This window comes from Chaetura pelagica, unplaced genomic scaffold (assembly GCF_000747805.2).
Source record: "Chaetura pelagica isolate M959 unplaced genomic scaffold, ChaPel_1.0 scaffold53, whole genome shotgun sequence".
NCBI classification, from domain to species: domain Eukaryota; kingdom Metazoa; phylum Chordata; class Aves; order Apodiformes; family Apodidae; genus Chaetura; species Chaetura pelagica.
The window spans coordinates 2,784,422-2,806,767 of NW_009952880.1; the positions used below are offsets into that span (position 1 = coordinate 2,784,422).

Here is a 22,346-nt window from a genome sequence, read left to right on the forward strand (position 1 = left end):
TGAGGCCTAAAATACTTTTTAAAAAACAAACAAACAAAAAAACACCAAAAAACAATTTTCTGTATCAGGCTCTCAATAACTCTTAGAACATGAATCCTGGCGCTTTTTTTTGCCATGGTGAGCAATAGGGATGGAGAAAAACATGAGTGGTCATCTCAGGGCATGGCACAGAAGAGGTAATTATGAACTTCAGATAAAGAGACTTCATTCAAAGGGACAAATAAAGTAATGAATTAAGGTATCCTGGTGGAAAAAGGGTTATTACATGTGAAATAAACAACTTTAATGAGGTTGTAACCCTAGATTTATAGTTCCATCTCCACGCACAGGAGGACTTCAGGTGCCATCACTCCATTAGCACTAATGGGACATGCACAATTAAAACCACACACACCAAGATGAGACTGCTGCTATTAAAATCAGCCATGTTCAAGCTTCAGAGATGTTCTCCCATTTAGTTTAGCAGAGCACTCCAAAAGAGAGAGGGCCATTTGTAGCTGATCTGATCGCTTTGCAAGGTGGCCAAATATGAGCATTCTCAGCACAATGGATACAAGTGCGTGGATAGTCTGTCTTTTTTCGGTTAGATGTTATTGCTGTCCCTACATGGCTTCTGGGACATCAGCTCTCCCCTGCCAGGAACAGGCTCCTGCTCTTCAGACACAGCCAATAAAATTCTTGACTTCAGTCATCACCAATTCTCATTTTCAAGCTGAGGAGCAGGCAGCACAGACTTCCCAACCCAGATGTATTGAAACCCCTCACCTCCCTCTCTACTCCCTGGCACACTGTGGGGGATGAAGCACAGGATGAGCATGGTAGCTCAGCTCACAGATACATCACATTTTGCCTGTAGGGATCTCCCACAGAAGACTGAGTGTACTGTGCATGGTAGAGCAGCACAAAACTACTCCAGCAAGTTGAGACATCACAGTGGTCCAACATGGTGAGTTATCTCAGGCAAAGATTCATCCCACTGAACTACTTGCTTCCAAAGTCACCTAGGGTCTGGTCAATGCCCTGGCACGGTAGGATTTAGCTCTGAAAGAAACCCTGGGGACTCAAAACCAATATGAAACAGCACTGAAGATAATCTAGACTTTCAAGGAGACAAAAATACTCACTTAGCACACACAAAATACGGACAAAATACCTCAGTATTTTAAATCTGTTTAGGAGCACAGCACATATTACTATGCTTGAGTGGTAAAACACCAGCTGAGACCCCAGGATGCTGCTTGTTTACCTGCTATTTAATAGTGACACCAGACAATGATCACCAGCTGAAAAGGGCAGCAGCTTATAGCGTCAGGTTTTTTAGCAAGCAATGCAGGCAATATTCTTGGAATGGCTTTCTTGCCAGTGAGTGGAAAAAGCTATTTAAATCTGAATAATGCCTCAGTGTATCACCTGAAGGTAATAGACTCCGGTGCAAAGGCTGAAGACAGAACTACAATGATAAAACATTAGATACCATTATGACTTTAGATATTATATTATGCTCTTCCAAGAGCTGTAATTCTTCAGATATATGAAGCATTCACAAAAATGGAACTGAACCCTCCATCATGCATTTTTCTCCAATATTAAAATGTAATTTTACCAAAAGCCACAGGGACTATGCTCTTAATATACTTAAAAGATTTTTACAAGATAACATTAAAACTGACTGAAAGGCCATACACATTCTTGTCCACACTCAAGTTCTGCTCTGAAAGCTATTCACTTTAGTTTTTCATTGTAATGTCTATATTCTTGTATCCTTAATACTCACAGATTTTAATGTGTAAAATTCTGACATCATTCCTGAAGTCTATGTTCACTCAGAACCCAAGAGTTTTACCATCAGCTTTAGTGGCAGCAGGCATAAGCCCAGAAGTCATAATTCTGATAGACATTAAAGATGAAGAAAATTTACTGGTTAATCTAATTTAGCTAGCACAAGAACATTTTCTTCAAAGCCAAGGTTATTAATGGCAGCACAAGTAGCCACATTTATGCAGAGGCTACTTAACATTTTCCATTGTAATACTCTGCTTCAGGATAACTTTGAACAATTCATGCTAAACATTCCTGATGTTAGCTGTCTGACTAAGAGGATCTTTTTTGGGAAGCTTTTGCTCAAGGGATTCAGCTATTTCCAAGACTGAGGTTACAGAAAAGAAAAGAAAAAAAAAAGAACAACAACAACAAAAAAGAACAAAACCAACAAAAAACAAATAAAGAGAAAAACTATGGTTTCACATGAAAAGCTCTGGTGCTTCCCTAAAATAAAATAAGAGTTTTGATCATCACCCTGCTGAAAATTCAAAGCATAACTAAGGAGGAAGGCTGAAAAAGAGCACAGACCATGGCTGCAAATAATTAATAGGATTTGCTAATTACAGAATTAAGAGACATAAGGAATCAAAAGCAGTTGCTAAGAAGAGACTAGGAAGAGCAACCGTGTCTGGCTGGTAGGGTTAGAAGACTAGGAGTGCTCATCACATCCAGGCATTTTGGCCTCAACACTGCTTTGCTGTTTGGCAAGTGGCAAAGAACTCATTAACACCTCTGTGTCAGGTACATATAGCAGATAATTGCACTGTGCTACTGCTTTCCACTCTTTTAAGCTCTGAGAGAGGATAACTGTATTTCCAATGCAGCCTCAAAATCCAGCCAGCATGGCAGGCTACACAGTTTTATACAATAAAATCTGATTCACTAAACTTGGGAAATTTGAGCCCTCAAGAGACAGGAAAACCTTGAATCGTCAGTGCAATCTTCATCCAGTTACTCAGCACACAACCATTTAATGGCCTAATCATGTACTATTTTCTCCATAAGATGTAATAATCAGGCAATTATACTTAGATTCTCCAAATGATATCAAGGACCTTCTGAGCATGGGCTGGATTGAGCACATGGAGCACTTTAATTTCATATGACAGACACAACATCTGTCTTAAGCAGCTTACACTCTGAAAATACAAGAGACAGAATTGCTCCTTATTGCACCAGAGAAGTGGAGTGATGGGACCCCAGGACCTGCTCAGGGTGTTTTTCCAGATCTACCAAATCCAGGTGTAGATATAGGATTCCCTACTAGGCTAATGCCTACATTGCCAAGCAGTTGCAAAGGATGAAGCAGCTCGTGTATTTCTTACCAAGAACTGCTGTTTCCATAAATTCTTCATCTATGTCTACCAACATCACAACTCACACTCTAGTAACAAGTGGCAAGTTCACTGTTATTGCCTGCGTGGCAGGAAGAGATGGCGACAAGGAGAGCTCGTAGCTCACAGGCCACAAGACAAGGACAAGCTTCTTTCCAAGCACAGTGGTTTCCCCCTTTGGGACTGCTCAGCCCTTAGTCCAAGTCCCCTTTCACCTCTTTCAATGAGGAAAACCCTCCTATGTTTTGTAGGAGAAAAGCAAGGCTTCTGTTGTCCCATGAGAGGAAGCAGCAGACGCCTACGAAGGGAATGAGAAATTTCAGATAGATTCCTGATTTGTACCACAAGTAATTTAAGACAGCTGAAAAATATCATAAATATATGAGACAATTTTTCTAATAACGCTGTGATCTAATGAAAAGCACAATAACGAAATATACCAACAAATGCTATAGGATTTGACTTGTATGCAAGCAACTGCAATTTGGCAGCCACAAACCAGTCACTTCGTAAGCATTAACTGGTTTCATGCTCCATTCAGAAACCTCTTTTCTTCTTTTAGTATTTCCCTTCTGCTGATACATAAAATTAAAATGCCTCGGTATCATTCCCAAATAGAAAATTTTCCTTTCAGAGTAGGAATACATTGAAGATTCCTTGAAGTTTTATGAAAATCAGATAGCAAACTGGAGAGCTTTTCATTTCCCAGAGCCTTGTTCAACTGCAATCTTTGTTATCCATCCCAGGACAGATGCTGATGGTCCCTGCAAACCCAGATCTTCATAGCTGCCTCTTCATACACACACTGTGCTATGCACAGCTGTTAAAAATAGCAAAAGAAAAGAGCTACGCTGAGCTTTTTAAGGAAATAAGGCTTATGCAGTTATGCTGTTGCTTAAACTCCACTCTGATAACTTCAAAACTAATTCGTCAAGGTCGACGAGATGGCAGATTGGTGGGATAAGCTGCTGAGAGGAGACCTGCAACACACACAGCCCAACAGGGGCTGGGAGCAGGCAGCACTGCTCAGCCTCCTGCCTGGCCTGCCAAGAGCCAGGCAGCCAAGGTCAAGAGCTGGATCAGCACCCACTCAGAAGAGGAAGAGTAGAAAACTCCTGCAGGGAACTGAAGATGTAATGCAGCAGTTGTGTGTAGGAGTCATTGTGAACAGCTATTTGTGGCTGAACTAAAAAGACCAAAAAGACACAAGAAACCAAGTCCAAGACTGCTTGTGCCCACATACGGAACTGTAGAAAGTGCTTTTCTATAAACAAAGTAGTTGGTTTTTATCCCTGATTAAAAGCCTAGTTGTACTAGAAACTAGATAATCCTAGAATATGAGGAGCCAAGGTTAAAAATTGTTAAATTTAATGTGATCTTGTAGTCCATGTAAACAAGTTGCTAACATCATTGAAGCTCATAATTGCTAATCCTTTTGGAACTAGTTTTTCCATAGCTAGTAACAACAGATTTGCTTGACTACAGTGTTAAGTTAAATGTTAACAGCAATTAATATGACCATACTTTTTGCTTAGGTATAGCTACCAAAAAAAATCAATATGAAAGTCACACACTTGGTTAAAAGCAGAAACTGCTCAAGTTATGATGTTTTTAAGACAGACCAGACTTGATCAACATATAGTTTACTGCTTTTCCTAAAATAAATTATTATGATTATATTATGTTTATTATTAATTATTATATTATATGGTTATTATTATATTTCACTTTTAGGTGTATTTATTACCACAACTTGAAACAGGCAGGCCTGTGGTCACTGGTGCACATCAGTTCTATGTTTTCTTGTCTTACATGTGATCTGCAAGTTAATACCTAAATCACTCACGTTAAAGAAGCCAAGTGAAAGATTTGGGAACAAAAAATTAACCAGTTCTCTGACAGACAAAACGTAGATTTGTTTTCAACCATCACGATATGCAAGTAAAAAATGAAACTCTGAGTCTTTCAGTTGACTTTCCAACCTGTTGGATATGACTCCTACTCCATCAGCTTACTGAGAAGACAAAATCACACACTGAATGATGAAAACAAGACACTTTTTCAAATAAGACTAAATTTGTATTGCTCAAATCCAGAAAACAAAAAAGATTAAATGACCTACTACACACCACCATCTGTAATGATAAGAGATTAATAAATTAATAATTTGAACCAGAATGGAAATCTTCAATGCACACATTCTTTTCATCTTATAAAAGCTTCTGAAGTCTTTAGCTGTGTTTTCCCTGGGTAAATACCTTGTTACCCTTGCCTGTTTATTTTACTGACAACCTAATCCCTTTTATTATCATTGTTAAATGGATCTGGCCATTTTTCCTCCCATATAAATGCTTGCTTTAATCAAAAGAAGACATTAACTTTTCTCTCACTAAGGAGACTTTTGCCAAAGCTGTTGTTTTTCAAGACATCCTCTACAGCTCTGTGCCATTCACTACCGCTCAGCATATGATGAGCTGTGTCACCAGCAATCTGGTCTGTCAATTAAAAGATCAAAAAATAAAACACAGGCCCGACTTTGTGTAAACCACTTTCCAGTTGTAAAGATGGTATGAAAAGCTTTTGAATCACTCCCTCTGAACTAGTCCAAAGGAGCAGCACCACCAACTCCTGAGCAGTGCCAATGCATTCAGGTCCCTGCAGCTGAACACCAGGGGCACGAGAAGGTTGAACTTAGGGCAATACCTGACACATGAGCAACCAAAGCTTCCACTGTGAATTTGATATTCAGCTCCTAAATTTTAAAATATCTTTCCAGTTGCAAACAAAGCTTTGCAAAAGAACTAATGGAAAAGTAAAGCACATACTGACAGAAGGCTCTGGATTTAAAGCAGCATGCACCTTTTGCTTAAAAATCAACAAGCTGTAGGCAAAATCTGAAAATTAAAAGCAAGTATAAAATCCAGGGGAAGAAAATGCACAGGCACAGAAAATCATGAGGGACGTATCTTTCACCCCAGGGCTGGCAAACTGGATGAGAAGTAGTTCTACTGAGAGCAATTTGATTCCTCTTACTGCACACATTGCACATATTTTGGATGGTGATATTATTTGCATCACCAGCTCCTAACGACTTCTTAACAGAGCACCAGGAGTCCGTCGACTACCAAGGGAGAATCATTAAATAGTGCTTGCTTCTTAAAGACTCCTTTTAAAGATTCTTCTCAGATTGTCACCAGTAATTTTTGTCATTTCAGAAATTTATCAGAAGGTAAAAAATCAGGCAAGGTTGACCAACAAGATTAACTAATGACTGTGCTCAGGAACTTGCAAAGCACAAGGAACATAATGATGAAGACATCAGATGTTCTTTACAAGTGTTCCTGTTTGCCACTGCCAATCCCACCCAACGTCAAGGACCATCTGCCACCTCACTCAGACTTTCTGTACTCTGTGCAGTTGTTTACATCTGCATAAACCCTACCAATTCTTACCTGGCAGTATCTTACACTCAAGCTGTTCAGCTCTGCACAAAAGTCCAAGCTTTGACACAATGCAGAGGAGCAGAAAGTCAGCCTCTATAATTTGCAAGTATTTGGGGAAACATGGCGTGGACCTGAGAAAAAGCACATTATAATCTATGCACAAGCGAGAAAAGCACCCCAGGTTTCCTCCCTGTGGGCAGTCAGAAGCAGAATGCTGTAGTTGAGGTGGAGTTTGAGAACAACAAAAGGAGAATTTAAAAAGCGCATCGTATCTTGATGGATAATGGGCACCAAGTATGTCTGGATTGCAGAAAAGTTCTCCCATGTAGTTTCACGTTCCTTAATCATAGAACCATAGAACCATTTAGGCTGAAGAAGACCTTGAAGATTATTAAGTCCAACCATTAACCTAACTGTAAGAAGTCCACTGCTTAACCATGTCACTAAGCACCACATCTACACAACTTTTGAACACGTCCAGGGATGGTGACTCCACCCCTTCCCTGGGCAGTCAGTTAAGAGAGCTTGACAACCCTTTCTGTGACGAAATTTTTCCTAATAGCCAGCCTAAACCTCTCTTGGTACAACTTGAGGCCTTTTCCTCTCGCCCTACCACTTGCCACTTGTGAGAAGAGACCAGCATTTGCCTCTCTACGACCTCCTCTCAGGTAGTTGTAGAGAGCAGTAAGTTCTACCCTCAGCCTTCTTTCCTCCTGACTAAATAGCCCCAGCTCCCTCAGCCACTCTTTGTAAGGCTTATCCTCAAGACCTTTCACCAGTTTTATTGCCCTTCTCTGTACCTGCTCCAGAACCTCAACATCCTTCTCACACTGTGGCGCCCAGAACTGAACACAGTACTTGAGGTGCGGCCTCACCAGTGCTGAGTACAGGACAACCACTTCTCTAGTCCTGCTGTCTACACTATTCCTTTCCCTTTCCCTATTCCAACAAACAGGTCGCCTTGTCATAGAAGGAGACGAGGTTCTTTAAGCAGGACTCGTCCTTCATGAACCAGTGCTGACTGGGCCTGATCACCTGGTTGCCCCGTAATTGGTGTGTTAAGGCCCTCAAGATTATTTGCTCCATGAACTTCCCTGGCACTGAGGTCAGACTGACAGGTCTGTAGTCCCCTGGATCCTCCTTCTGCACTTCTTGTGGATGAATATCACATTTGTCACCCTCCAGTCTGTTGGAACCTCCATGGTTAGTCAGACCTGCTCTTAAGTCATGAGGAGTGGCTTGGTAAGCACATCTGCCAACTCCTTTAGCACTCCTGGGTGTAACCCATCCAGCCCCACAGAGTTGTGTATGTCTAGTTGATGCAGGTGACTAACCATTTCCTCTTGGATTAATGGAGGCCTCTTTCTCTTCCCATCTGTCTTCCAGCTCCAGGGGCTGGCCACCCAGCAAACAACTAATCCTGCTATTAAAGACAGGGGTAAAGGAGACGTTAGGAACCTCAGCCTCTCCTTCATCCTTTGTCACTATGTTTCTCCTTGCATCCAATAAAGGACGAAGACTATCCCCAGTCCTCCTCCTTTTGTTAATGTCTTTATAGAAGTATTTTTAATTAGCTTTTACAGCAATAGCCATTGAAATTATTTGGGCTTTAGCCCTTCTAATTTTCTCCCTGCATAACTTTGCTGCATCTTTGTAGTCCTCCTGAGTGGCCTGTCCTCTTTTCCAAAGGCCATAAACTCTCCTTCTGTTCCTGTGCTTCCATCAAAGCTTCTCCTTAATGTTAAGGATTAGTCTCTGACAACTGTGGCAATTGACAGTGTTATTACACTTATTTTTTTTACTTAAGCAAGTCGATGGTCCAAAGTTTAGCATCCTTTCCTACTGCCTGCCCTGAAGATAACCTCAGGGCTGTCAGTACAACCACATTTTGGATTGTTAAAAAGGCTCAGAGATTAACCTATTCCACTTCATGTGACTGAGCAGGAGCATGCACCGCCCATTACTGTGATTCCTCAGTGAGTGTCACCTCAAACTATAGGAGCACTGACCTTCCAACTCCACGCAACACCCCACCTTGAACCAGCAAAGTCCTTAGGTTTGGTCTACACATTGAAAAGGCAGCTAGGACAGAGGCCCACACCCTCCCGTAAGCAGGCGGTCACAGCACTATGACCAAGCTAGAGCCCTGATGAAGGGAGATGGCGCTTCACTTCCCACAGAGGCTCTACTTATCAGTACCACTGGAACACGGTACAAGTAGTAGTAAGCAGGAGCAGTAAATGTCACAGCAAAATTTGGGCTATACTGGTGAAGATTCCTAATATTGACCAACTAGAAGAAATAGTGTTGCTTTTTTTATTTCAGCATCAAAAGTAAAATAATCATCCCTTTTCTGTTCCTTTCAATCTTCACATCGTAAAGACTTGTATAAAATCAAGCTTGGAAGACCTGCCTGTAAGACTCAGGCCAATCAGAGCTGGACTCCACAGTAACATTTTCTCTTAGGAGTTCCACACAAATAAAAACCAATTACAAAACAATTATCTCAACACACACCTGCATGGTTAGGAGTGTGGCAGGAGAGATGATGGCTAGATGTGGACTGTGTGTAACTAATGACTGCAGGGAAAGTTTTCTCTTCCACACACATTTTGTCTCTTGTGTGCATAGGCATTACCTGTGGATTCAGGACAGAGACAGAATCACAGGGCAGAGGCCTTGCTTGCCTCTGCAATAAAAATAGATTCACTGACCAAAAATATCTTCTAATTTCTTTAGCAGTGATTTTTAAAGACTCAATGTCACTGTATTTTTATTAGCATACAGAAAAGCCTTTCACAGCCAAGGATAAAAAAAATAGGTAGTGCTATGATAACTTGACATAGAAAGGACATATCTTATGGTGAATGAGTAGCCAGCTCACTCGTATTAGGAAGAGAACATGTAAAGCAAAATTCCAGGAAATGAGAGATAGTGAGGAAGGCTCACACCATAGAGACATAGCCTACAGACATAGTCTAGAGACACAGCCCTTTTTAATTCTTCATCTCCACAGCTGTGGATTCTCATTTACAGGCTTCATCTGACTCCACCTGCCTTGTTCAGGGAGGATTCCTCTAATGATTGTCATCATGACAGAACAAAGTGTGATTCTGAACAGAAGAGTCAAAATCATCACCAAAGTCTACTTCCATCTCATCCACTTTTGTATCTTGTTTCCTTGTCTGACTCAAGCACATAGTTTTAGAAGCCACAAACTTTTGCCAAAGTCTTCCAGATTTACTCATGGACTTTAATTGACATTTATTTAGCACACTTGATCTAGCTATGTAAAAATTCATTGATTTTGCTAAACTCCAATGCAGCAGAATATTACTGCCCTCTTTCTTACATTTACATCTTCAATCTTAAAGAACTAATTCAAAACACACAGCTTGTTTTTAACATAGTTCAAGTATTTATTTTGCTAACACCTTCCTTGCAAGCCTTCTAGTATGTATAATGTTACTGATGCTTCCTTCTATATACAAGCACTACAGAGCCAGTCTTCTAACCCCAGTTATACAGAAGATCATTTTTTCTATCTCAAATGCCTCATCGTAGTCTAATTATCTGATCCTACATTTGTTCCCTGGGGGTTATTTTGATCCTTCATAAATTAGAAAATTAACAAGGCTTGAGTATTATTTGTATAGGAAATGAAACTCAATCATGTAGCACTGTAGCAGGATACTTGACTAATATTAGATTTCAGAGAAGTTCACAAGTTCACTGTATCAAGCCCAACAAAAGGGTGCCCAAAGTTTCCAAGGCAAAAGATCAGGCCGGCAAATTGCAATTTGCCAGATATGTGATAATGTGATTATATATACATATATATTTATATAAAAGATATATATATATATATATAAAGATCCATATATATAGATATACATAAATGCTTCAGTCCTTACAGTTTAGACTGGAAAAGAGTAAGTTCTTCGTCTCACCCCCAGTTTTCACACACTTCTGACTTTCCAAAAGTCACTTTAAAGTCCACGCTAGGTCCATATTTAGAAGATGTTACCAAATCACATCCTTTAGGCATTTTAAGCTCTCAGAATTCAAACAAGGACATACAAGAAAGAACTGAAGAAAAAAAAAAAATCATCAATGACAGTAACATATATTTGTAGTCACATGCCAATCCTTTAAATTAACATGCTTGTTAAAAAGATAAGTAGCCCAAGTTCAGGAATAAAAGTATGTCCAGATGGCAGAGTTAATTTGGAGTAGGCATGGTGTCCATTTACACCACACTAACTGCTCCAGTTCAGCTATTTCTACAGTTTCTGTCACGAATGCTTTAGTAGCATCACTGGATTTCAATCCAATTGGTAGTGACAATAGAAAATGGGAACACCCGTTAGAATGATATGGTGAGGATCAGTCTCCACATAACACTAGTTTTGTATGTTCTGAATGTGAAGTTGTCCATGAAATATTTGTCATATGGAAGACCCATCACACCAGGCTGTCCAAACAGATTAAAGTAAAAACAAGCAACTGCTCCAAGTGACTAGCACATTGTGGTTCAAAGTTCTCAACCAAAACTGGGAAATCTTAAATTTCGTCTGTGAAGTCGGCTATACTGAACATTTGTAATAATTTGTTTTTATTTCAGATTCCAAGTTAAATAAAACCTGTATTATTTGCTATGACTAAACATGAATAATTGCCAAGCATTCAGAAAACTTGAGTGACCACAGAAAATTCCAGTCCAGTAGGGCCAAAAAATAAGGAAATACTAAAATATCATTCAATTTTGCTTTTATTTGTCTTACAGAAAAATTCTACATAAACCAAGGTGACTCTGTTTTACAAGACTCTTTTACCAATATACTAAATTTTCAAGAGAATTATGAACAGCATAAAACTGTAAATAACTTTTTCTGATGTATAAAGATCCATATATATAGATATACATAAATGCTTCAGTCCTTACAGTTTAGACTGGAAAAGAGTAAGTTCTTCGTCTCACCCCCAGTTTTCACACACTTCTGACTTTCCAAAAGTCACTTTAAAGTCCACGCTAGGTCCATATTTAGAAGATGTTACCAAATCACATCCTTTAGGCATTTTAAGCTCTCAGAATTCAAACAAGGACATACAAGAAAGAACTGAAGAAAAAAAAAAAATCATCAATGACAGTAACATATATTTGTAGTCACATGCCAATCCTTTAAATTAACATGCTTGTTAAAAAGATAAGTAGCCCAAGTTCAGGAATAAAAGTATGTCCAGATGGCAGAGTTAATTTGGAGTAGGCATGGTGTCCATTTACACCACACTAACTGCTCCAGTTCAGCTATTTCTACAGTTTCTGTCACGAATGCTTTAGTAGCATCACTGGATTTCAATCCAATTGGTAGTGACAATAGAAAATGGGAACACCCGTTAGAATGATATGGTGAGGATCAGTCTCCACATAACACTAGTTTTGTATGTTCTGAATGTGAAGTTGTCCATGAAATATTTGTCATATGGAAGACCCATCACACCAGGCTGTCCAAACAGATTAAAGTAAAAACAAGCAACTGCTCCAAGTGACTAGCACATTGTGGTTCAAAGTTCTCAACCAAAACTGGGAAATCTTAAATTTCGTCTGTGAAGTCGGCTATACTGAACATTTGTAATAATTTGTTTTTATTTCAGATTCCAAGTTAAATAAAACCTGTATTATTTGCTATGACTAAACATGAATAATTGCCAAGCATTCAGAAAACTTGAGTGACCACAGAAAATTCCAGTCCAGTAGGGCCAAAAAATAAGGAAATACTAAAATATCATTCAATTTTGCTTTTATTTGTCTTACAGAAAAATTCTACATAAACCAAGGTGACTCTGTTTTACAAGACTCTTTTACCAATATACTAAATTTTCAAGAGAATTATGAACAGCATAAAACTGTAAATAACTTTTTCTGATGAGGCCTACAGCAAAGTTTCTTCAGTTGTTGTAATCTTGGAGAGCCTGAGCCATGAAAAGCTTGCCCAGGTTCTGTGCATTGAACTCCTTAATATTCTGGCAGTAGGTGTTAATTTGACCTGTCAATAGAAGAATAAACCCTTGTCAGTTTTGAAACTTAGAACAACATAATTTTAAAAAAGCCAAACATGCACAATCATTCATGATTAATTCAGAGATGCAACTAACAGCTTGACCATTCTACATTTTGGGAATACTGAAAACATGTTACCAAATCTGTTAGGAATTACAAGAAGAAACTAAATTAGCAGAACAGGTAAGCTGGTATACCCAAACACCTAATTATCCTACAATTCTATTATGTAACATTTCTAAAAAGATATGGGACAACAAAAAATAATTGTCCATTCATGCTGCTGTACTGAAGCTTAATCACATTAATTGTCCAATTTAGTTACCCAAGAGATACTACAAGACTGAATTTCAGTTCTGTTCTTGTGCATCTGTTGTCCCTATTAAAATATTTGTAACCAATATTTTCCAGTAGCAGACTGAAAATTGTGCTACTCCTTTTTCATATTTTGCTAGCCTTTTTTTCCACCTAATATTTCACTTTACTAGCTATTTCAGAAATCATCAGGGTACAAAGACTTGCCAGTGCTTTACAAATCAAACATGCCCATCAAAACATCTTTATACAAGTAGTGCTACAAGTTATTTCCCTTGTTAGCTAGGAATAGCAAAACATGAAGCCATTTTAATCAAAATTAAGACTGTTTAGAAGGCCTATAAACTCTCAATTTAATGCTCTATTCTAGAAGTTTTAAAATGTCTCAGAGACAAAAGAGCTAAGTTTTTATTCTTTATCCACAAACTTTACTTCATCTAAGCTGAACTGGATGCTTTCAATTTTTCCCCTGACTATGTTAAAAGCAAACAAAGAGAGTGCTTTGGCTGAAAACTGTTTTTCCCTTTAAGTATAAGAGTTTCAATTCCTCCTCTTAACAAGAAATGATTCACCCTAAACGATCATTTTCATAAAACACAGACATACACACTTTTGTCGCATTTTTAAGCCATGCTAAAGCGAATGTTTAAATACTTTAATGCTGCTAGTGTTCAGTAACTGGTAAAAACTATGAAACCAGTATTTTTTTAAAAGACTCTGGAAGGAATAATAAATCAAAAACATTATTTCTTCTAAAAGCAGTATATATTAGCAGCACAAGTAAGTACTAATATTAAAGAAATAATCTCTTGGTCACTCTAAAATTTAAGAGTGTTAGCTCAAATTAACTACCTCTTTCTCTTTTAAAATGTCAAATAATTCTTTTGTATACACTAAATCGCCAGGACTTGAGCTTAGTTTTCTCTCAGTACAAAACAAGTTGATAGCTAACATCCAGAAGGCCTGCTATCATTAAACAACTGCCCTTCTCATGACATTTTCCAAATATTGTATGGCATCTAGGGATACCTAGATGCCAATCAGGGCTTCTGGTCTCTACTGCCATTGTGAGGTCCCAGGTACTTTTGCCCCTCCAGGAGGCACAGGATAGGAACTGACTTTTGTACCTAACTGGCTAAATCCTAAGGTATACCAGAAAACTGAAGAAACTGAGGGCACAGGAAACTGCCAAAAATACCTATGCTTTGTTACCATTTACATCCTAATTTGCCTTCAGATGCAGGGAGATGGGGACAGTTTCCCTATAACTCTGGCCATAGAGATAAAAGAAATGACTCCAACTCAATCCCAATGGCTTGCTTTCAAAACAAACCAAACCTATGTTCCTATCAGTGATGACCCAATTACTTCCCTAGATGGCTTTAAGTACTTCTGTGTGTGTGTACCCTCAATTTCTGACAGAGGCATGGACTGCAACAAGGTTGTTTTTCTTAGCTACTTTTAATCCCCCCAGCATTTCAGATACAAGGGCTGTACATCACAGGTTGAAACCACTACCTTTGCCTAAACAAACACATGTGGAATACTGCCAGTGCCAAAATATTGCAAAGCTAATGAAAAATGAAGATGCTTTCTAAGGTAAGAACTGTATTTTCCCCCCAAGATAACATTCATATGCAAGACGAGTTGAGAAGGCTGCTAGAACATTACCTGCAATAAGGAGTGACTCCATTCTTGGAGGGGGTTGTGGTGGTTTAAAAAGCTTATTGATGTCCTCTTCAGGAAGAGGGGGTTCTCCTCGGCTTTGACGCTGTATATTTTCTTGCTGACGTCTCTGCTGGTACTGAAAATATAGCAACAGAAACTGAATGCAACAGGACTTCCAAAGCAACAAAAAGTTTTTCTTTTCAGATGCTCTTTACCTAACCAACAAGTATGTTTTAAAAATTAAACTGAATTGCATTGAGTAAGTATATTTCAAGTAATGCAAACATCATTCAGTTTATTTCAATTCACTGGTAGCAAGCATTCCCCCAACTCCTCTACAAGCTGGCACCTTAAAAAAAGCAAGGCACTGGAAAATTATGTGGTACTGAGGTGTTTGGGTTAATTTATAAGATTTTTTTTTTTAACAGACATAAATACTGTATCTGATGGAAAAAAAAAACAGATCATACTAGATAAAAGCCTCCATTTCCCCAAGCGAAAAAGGAAAACAAGGCTGGTATATGTAGGTATGAGAAGACATTACCTCAACTAGTTCTACAAACCAGAAATACTTGATTTTATGCAAGTTAAAGGTCAAAATTATATATAAGGTGAAAGGGGGAGAGAACTTGACTAAACAAGGTATTTTAAGCCAAAAAATATTAACTCTAAACTGAGAACAAAGTGGTGGCCGAAACAAAGCATAATGGTTCGTTTCTCTATTCTGTTTATTTAGATATTCTGCCACTTTGATGTCATTTTTGTGGGTTACCGGAGCACACACTAGAGTGGCATTTTGTAGATAAAAAACCCCTCAGATTTGTTTTCAGTGCTTCCCTTTGCCATGTAGATTACTCAAACTTTATAAAAATTAAGGCAGACCATTTCTTCAGCTATCAGATAAACATTTGATCCTGCAGAAGTACATATGTTCCAAAACACATGTATTGTGTGTCATAGCCAGGAAATAGTTGTAACGTTTGTCTATCAAAGCCTTCTTATTCCACACAAAGAATATTTAAATTAAACAGGCCAACTAGTATAGTGTGTTTTCTCTCATTTATTTAAACATATTGCTGCATAAGAGTCTGAGAACAGTTCATACTTGGTGGCATACTCAAATGAAGTAATTTTTTTTCCAGTAGTACTGACAAATACATGTTTTTGGACAATGTTAAAAATAAAATCTTAAATGCCCATATTTGTATGTGAATTGCATGTAGTTTCTTCTTTCTTTGCATTACTCCATTCACTTCTCAGCAGTCTGCCTATTATTCTCTATTGAAATGGCTTGCCCTTAATCACAGATGCTCCATTTTTAAAATGAAGCTAAGACCACTAACTATGCTACAATGAGCCACTACTAAAGCAGCTATAGTTAGTAAAGAAATGAAGAGAGGCACCATGGAACCAATTTTTCAAAATAAATAGGGCCCCTTGCTTTTAACAAAAACCTTTGAAGATGATGCCATCTTTCTATTCAAATTAAGAAGCAAAGGAAAATAATTTTTCTGAAGATAACATGGATGAAGCTTCTATATCCTCAGGAGTTACAAAGCCAGGAGAGACCACTGATGATGTGTTGCTTCCCTCAAGTACTCTCTGTTTAAGCTATACTTTACTTAAGTGAAAAAACCCAATTTTTATTTTAAAATAGTCAGTGATGAAGCACTTCACATGAACCATGGGTGCCCTTTTTAATAATTAGCTGCTTTGTGTAGCAATACCTGCAATATTTTATCTTTCAATTGGCCTGGCCCATTTTCAGTTGGCCGATACTGAATCTTGTCATACTTCTGTCTGCTAGATTAAAGAGTTGAAATTTATTTTCCATGCAGGTACTTCTTGAGTAAGCAAGTCACTCGTTAATTTATCACGTGAAGTGAATTGCATTCACTAAGATGTGCTTTCCAAGCTGTTAAATCATTCTCAGTGCTTTTTTCCAATTTACCAGCATTCTTCTATAATTAGACCCAGTATTGCTTGATGAGATGCAGAATCAGCAAATAAAGTAATACTGTCTCCAAATCACAGAATGGTTGATGTTGGAAGGGACTCTGGAGGTCACCTTGTCCAACCCCTTTGCTCAAGCAGGGCCACCAACAGCCAGTCTCCATACTCACTATTCTCTAATCAGACTATTTTGGAATTTGAAGAGGCCCCTTGGCATCAGTAGTTAATGTCAGCACCACCTGACCAGTTTCACTATCTATTGAACAAAAAAAAATTTCCAATCAGAGGACAATCCCCTGTCTTTTAAATACAAGCTATGTTTCTTTATTTCTAGATGCATGACTACATGTGGTGGTATTAAAACATGGTTTGTTTTGGAACAGTTTACTTGTAGTTTCAGCTTTCATTTCATTTACTAAACCTCTAATCCCTGTGTCCACAGCATATTTATCATTTTTTTTTTGTTTTATCATAAATCACTAACAAACATGTAAAATAGCAAAGAAAGATGAATCCACACCACATATCAGCAGAAGTGAATTCACGTGATGATTCCCCATTGACTAGCACATTTTATAAATCTACTTAATGGATATGTTTCCGTAAGAATTTTCTTTTGCTTAGCTCCAAATCCATCTGCCTTTGATAACAGAACCCAAACCGCACTTTGTGGGGGGAAAAAAAAACAACCTCTCATTCAGGTTTTCCATGTTACCAACCTGGTGTTTCTGCTGCTGCTGTTTGCTTACATTCCTCAGGTAGGTATTGTACTTAACAATGTCTTGGCTCATCTCATCCACTCTGTCCATCAGTAGTTGCAGACTCTTTCCTAGATGATTACTGAAATACAATAAATTCATTTCAAAAAAAGAAATTTAAAATTCATCTCAAGTCACTTCACCAGCATTTCTGCACTAATGGCAGTTTGTTAATTTTTAAGTTCCTGGTTATATTTGTTTATGTATTTATTTTATGATAGTTTACATGGCACTTGGCACCTTTGCCATATAACAAATATTTAAGTGTTTTGGTCTGCGCAGGGAAGCTCATCATGAAAAAGCAATGCTTTCTGTGAATTTACTGATGAATTTACAGATGCAGGTCAAATTTTTAAAAGGAAAAGTCTGATGGTTTTGTGGCATGCAACCCTGAGCAATATTCCTGGAGTTTGGTTTCAAGTTCCTCCTAGCTTTTTCACAGAAATTTAACTATCCCTCTGCAGGGATAGTTACAATATTCTTTAGAACTCCATCTCATTAACCAGTCTATCAAACCACACCTGGAAGTTCAGTAGGTATGGCTTGATCTTAGCTGTTGAGAGGGAGTGTTGCATTCTGTCCAGCCAGCTCCACATTCCATACCATAGGCAACATGGAAGCAGCTAGGCTGGGCATGTCCAGTTCCAGTTATGCAATCTACTCCCTTGGCCAGACAAATGCAGTCTGTTAAACAACTTTTATTGTAACCATTTTTAGCAATGGATTCAGTATTTTGCAGGAGCGTTCAACCTAAGGTATAGCTTCCAAGTTAAAGTTTTGGAAGTTTTTAGGTTGGTGCCCATGGAGACAGTACTCATCCGAAACTGTTTACAGGGCACTGCAGTAAAAGATGGATACTTAGTGCTCTCTAGTGATCCCTTTGATCAACAGCTAGTTTGCTGGCTCTGATCTAAGCCTTACCCAGTCCTACTTGGCTGAAGACCAATGACTCAAAAAGCCAAACTCCATCCTTCTCCTCAACTGAAATTCACTACTGTTCATGAGAGCTTGTCTTACACAAAGTTTGGTGCACTACTATGTAAAAAATAATATCCTTCAGTCACTGCAGCTTCACAATATCCAAGATTCTTTCTACATTTTTACAATGCATTCCCATCATCCTACAGCCTAGGGACTGAGGACATTCTTAAATAGAAGACGCAGGCATAAAGTGAAAAGGGAACCACATACTTAATACTATGCGTATCCCTTTCTAAGTATAAATTACTCCCCAAAACCATAGCTGGAAACAAGCTGGTGAAGTACTGAGGCACTGGAGGATACCTGCTGAGAATGTAGCTAAAGACAACCTTACCTTTAAGCACTAGAAAAGCTATTTCCTTACCCGAGTTGCCTGCTCACTGGAAAAAAAGGCTGTATCAGTAACTTTAGACCACAATTTATTTACAAGCCAGAATTTTAAATCTAAGTTGTGTACAGGGGCAGATGCTGCTACACAGCAGCAAGAAAGGCGCCACTATAATAATTATTTTTAAACTTTTTAGATTTTTTTTTAGGTTGAACATTTCGAGCACATGACATTTAGAACTGTGGAATATTGCCATGGCTAGCGGTGTGCATATTTTATTTTTTTATGGAGTTTATATTATAGAGAGTTAGTGTTAAAACTGGATATTATCAGAAATGCCTACATAGGTATAAACTAACATATTATAGAGAGTTAGTGTTAAAACTGGATATTATCAGAAATGCCTACATAGGTATAAACTAACAGCCTTGTAGGGTGTGTGGACATCAGGAATACATAATTATTTTAGAGATAGTGTCCATGTAAAATGTGGCTGCTTACAAAAAATAATTTTATGTGAACCTCTGTGGCCAGCTGAGTACAGAAGAATACAGAAACAAAGTTATTGTTAGAAGCTGTAGTAATATAGTGTTTGCTCTCATTGTCAGGGAAACAAAAAGCTAAAAACAGATAACTTAAGCAGATGTGAACTGAGACATGAAGTGATAAGTTATGCTACAGCGACAGATCCAGCTTTTTCCTCAGTTCTCATCTAGTTGATACCCCTTTTTGCTCCATCTCTTTAAAAACATAAAAAGACAAACAGAAAGTAATTTGTAAAAAAGGATGTATCCAATATTTAAGCAAGTTTTATTCAGTTGAAGTTTATTCTGGTGGGATTCAGGAAGTTAAATTGCACTGTTCCAGCCCATAAAGCTCATCATACACTTTACTTAGCCCGAAGGCTCTTTTAGGCACCTCCATACCTTGTGCATTCCCCTACAGCAGATCTCAAAGATCACATTGCTAGGTACCTAAATACCTCCTATGGATCAATGCAACCAAAAAAAATAAAAATAAAACATTTTTAAAATAAGGGGTCCTGTAAATGCTGCTCACATCTCCCTCAAGGTTCACTTTCCTACAAGGCTCTGTCATAATCAAATGTAGACAATGTGGAGCTCAATACTTGCATTTGTTGTTCTGAGGACAATAGTAATAAAGAAACTGCATTTTCAAGGGATGGATTTCAGTCAGCTGATTCAGCAAAAGAGTCAACTAAATCAAGTTTACACTTAGATTAGCAAGTAGTATAGACCAAGAGGAATAGATCAATAAAGCAAAACAGCTGGTGCTAAGAAACCAATGTTTATGCTACATGTGTTTCAGGGTGGTTTCTTACCACTATAGTTCTGATGTGGTTCAGTGATCTGAAAGCACATTAGTGGCTGAAGCACAGTAGGTATCCTCCTAAAACCTAATTTTAGTTTAGTTTCATCTGAAACAAGTCAGGTCTGAGATCATGCAATGGTGATGATCTGAACACAGTCTTGATTTGAACTAAAAGACATAGCTCCACCTTAAGATAGCACCAGAAGAGAACCCCATCACGGGTATCAGTGAAATCTCATAGGAGAAATCTTTCACCCAAAAGGGCAGATGCAAAATCAAGTCCTTGACACATGGATGACCTCTGATTCCTTGTTTAACAATTATCGAATAAAAAGGTCAAGAAATTCTGAGGATGAGAAGTAGAAACCTGTGAACAGAGTAGCCTAACCTGCAGATAACACTCCTGGCCATTTCTGTCTTGTTCTTCCCACTGTTCTACCTTGTATTTGGCAGTGTTATGGCCTAGAATCCACAGAAGGGGGAAGAAACAACCATGTATTAACTAAACTCATACCAATAACTACACAAGGGCGTCCTGTTATGGCAAAGCCAGTTTAAGAGATTCCAGCATCAGCATCTTCCTGCCTCTCTCTCCCTCTTTGCCCAAGGATTACAGCACTCTCAGCTATACAGATTCAGCTGTTTGCGTGGGCACACTTTCAGTGAAATAGTCTCCTGTCAAGGCAAAAATGTTCTAACGGGATTTCTTTTTTCTTTTTTAGGGAGGCTGAGGGAAAGGCTGGAAGGGGAGAGTGGGAGCCTGACTTTTTCCATCAGACTATTCCACAAAGCTATTTGTACAGTCATACACTGAAACAGATGACAGGATAAAAATTTTTTGAGGACAGGAGGGGTGTAGAGATGAAATGGGGTAGTAGGGAAGAATGATGCAAGCAGCTGGGGCTGGAACCTCAAACTGGCTCCACTTCTGTAGGATTCATAACAGGGAACTACACATGAAGCCCACATTTACTTCAGCATCTTTAATCAGGAAAGGACTCCAGACACACTTGCTGAAGGTCTGAAATACCCAAAACGCAACCTCAAGTCAGACATCAAAGCTTCAAAGAGAGGCAGCAATTCACATCATTCTCAGCTTCCCCTGTCCTGCTCATTAGTTTTAATGTCTCTACACAGAGCTCAGGGGCCTTAGCTTGCACTTTTGGAGAAGCCCATCTACCTGAACTGGCCTGGAAGGGAGCAGAGGCACCCAGCCTCCAAGACCTGAATCGCTGTGCTGTACCCAGGCGTCTAAATTTTGGGTGTAATAGTTCTGAAGCTGGAGGTATCCAAGAAGCATTATTCCCTTGCCTACAACTGACACAAATGGACACCATTCTTCCCTCCCCTCATTTATTTAATTTTATTTTGCTGGCTAAGGAGGATGAGAACAAGAAGCAGCAAGAGGAAGCATAAGAAAATGCAGTATCTGCTGCTTGTTTTTTCCACTTGCCATCAGCTCTGCTGAGGCTCCTCTCCGAGTTGCCATTTTTTGGGAAAGGTGCCACCCTTTGGAGCATTTCTCCTCCTGGTAGGAACAGCTTTGAGTGGATTAGAGAGGTACTGCTGGGCAAAGAACATCTTTTTGATTAAATATTTCTAAGGAATGTTCCCACCGCTTAACAGAATTTGTTTACAACTCAGCATTTCAGCTCGAGTTCAACCTGTGCTCTTTTTAAGAGGTTTTTGTCTGAACGAGATATGTAAGTCAGGAATCTTGAGCTCCATTCCCTTTTCTACTCAGACTTTGATGTGTGCCTTTGGGCAACACATTTAGCCCCTCTGTGTCAGCTTCCCCCATCTGCAAATTAGAGATTTTCATAATTATCTTAATAATCTGCTAAGCACATTGAGATTTCTGAATAAGCAGTACAATGTATAAAGGTTAGTATTATTTTCAAAAGCCAAAGTAACTCTCCTTATGTCACTCTTGCAAAAATACTCCATCTGATGTTTGAAAAAATGTATCTGCCAAGTAGATGTTACTGCAGTAAATGTTCAGCACATGTTTTGCTTCTACTGACGCACACTATTAGAAAAATTGCTTGAGACAAATTGAGATATTATAGAACAACCCTATTATAAAGCTAGACCACAAAAAAGCTTTTTTTAATTTAAACTAGATCATCAATAGAATAGGGAAGAGATGGATGAGAATGAGAAAGTTGGTTGTAATTATTTCTCTGAAGATCTGGAACATTATCTGACAGGATTTTAATTCTCGAGTCTCTATCAAAAGACTGGCAGTACTCCAAGGTCTTCAAGACATTTTGGTCCTTAAGGGTAGCAGGAGGATAACAGTTTGAGCTAAAGGCCTTTACTTGCTATTACTTGCTAGCCTGGTGCTATTCT

The 22,346-nt window shown here is 38.6% G+C and overlaps 1 protein-coding gene across 1 annotated transcript in view; it reads right to left on the reverse strand.

Moving 5' to 3' along the window:
• Positions 1-12,382: 12,382 nt before the first annotated feature.
• The window catches only part of EIF3H (eukaryotic translation initiation factor 3, subunit H), a 90,579-nt gene continuing 80,615 nt past the window's right edge, over positions 12,383-22,346 (reverse strand). Inside the window, exons 7-9 of the mRNA XM_009995365.1 lie at positions 17,315-17,435; positions 14,646-14,778; positions 12,383-12,645 (exon numbers count right to left, since the gene is read on the reverse strand). Of these exons, the coding sequence (XP_009993667.1) occupies positions 12,548-12,645; positions 14,646-14,778; positions 17,315-17,435 (352 nt within the window). The 3' untranslated portion in view covers positions 12,383-12,547. The remainder of the gene's footprint in view (positions 12,646-14,645; positions 14,779-17,314; positions 17,436-22,346) is intronic.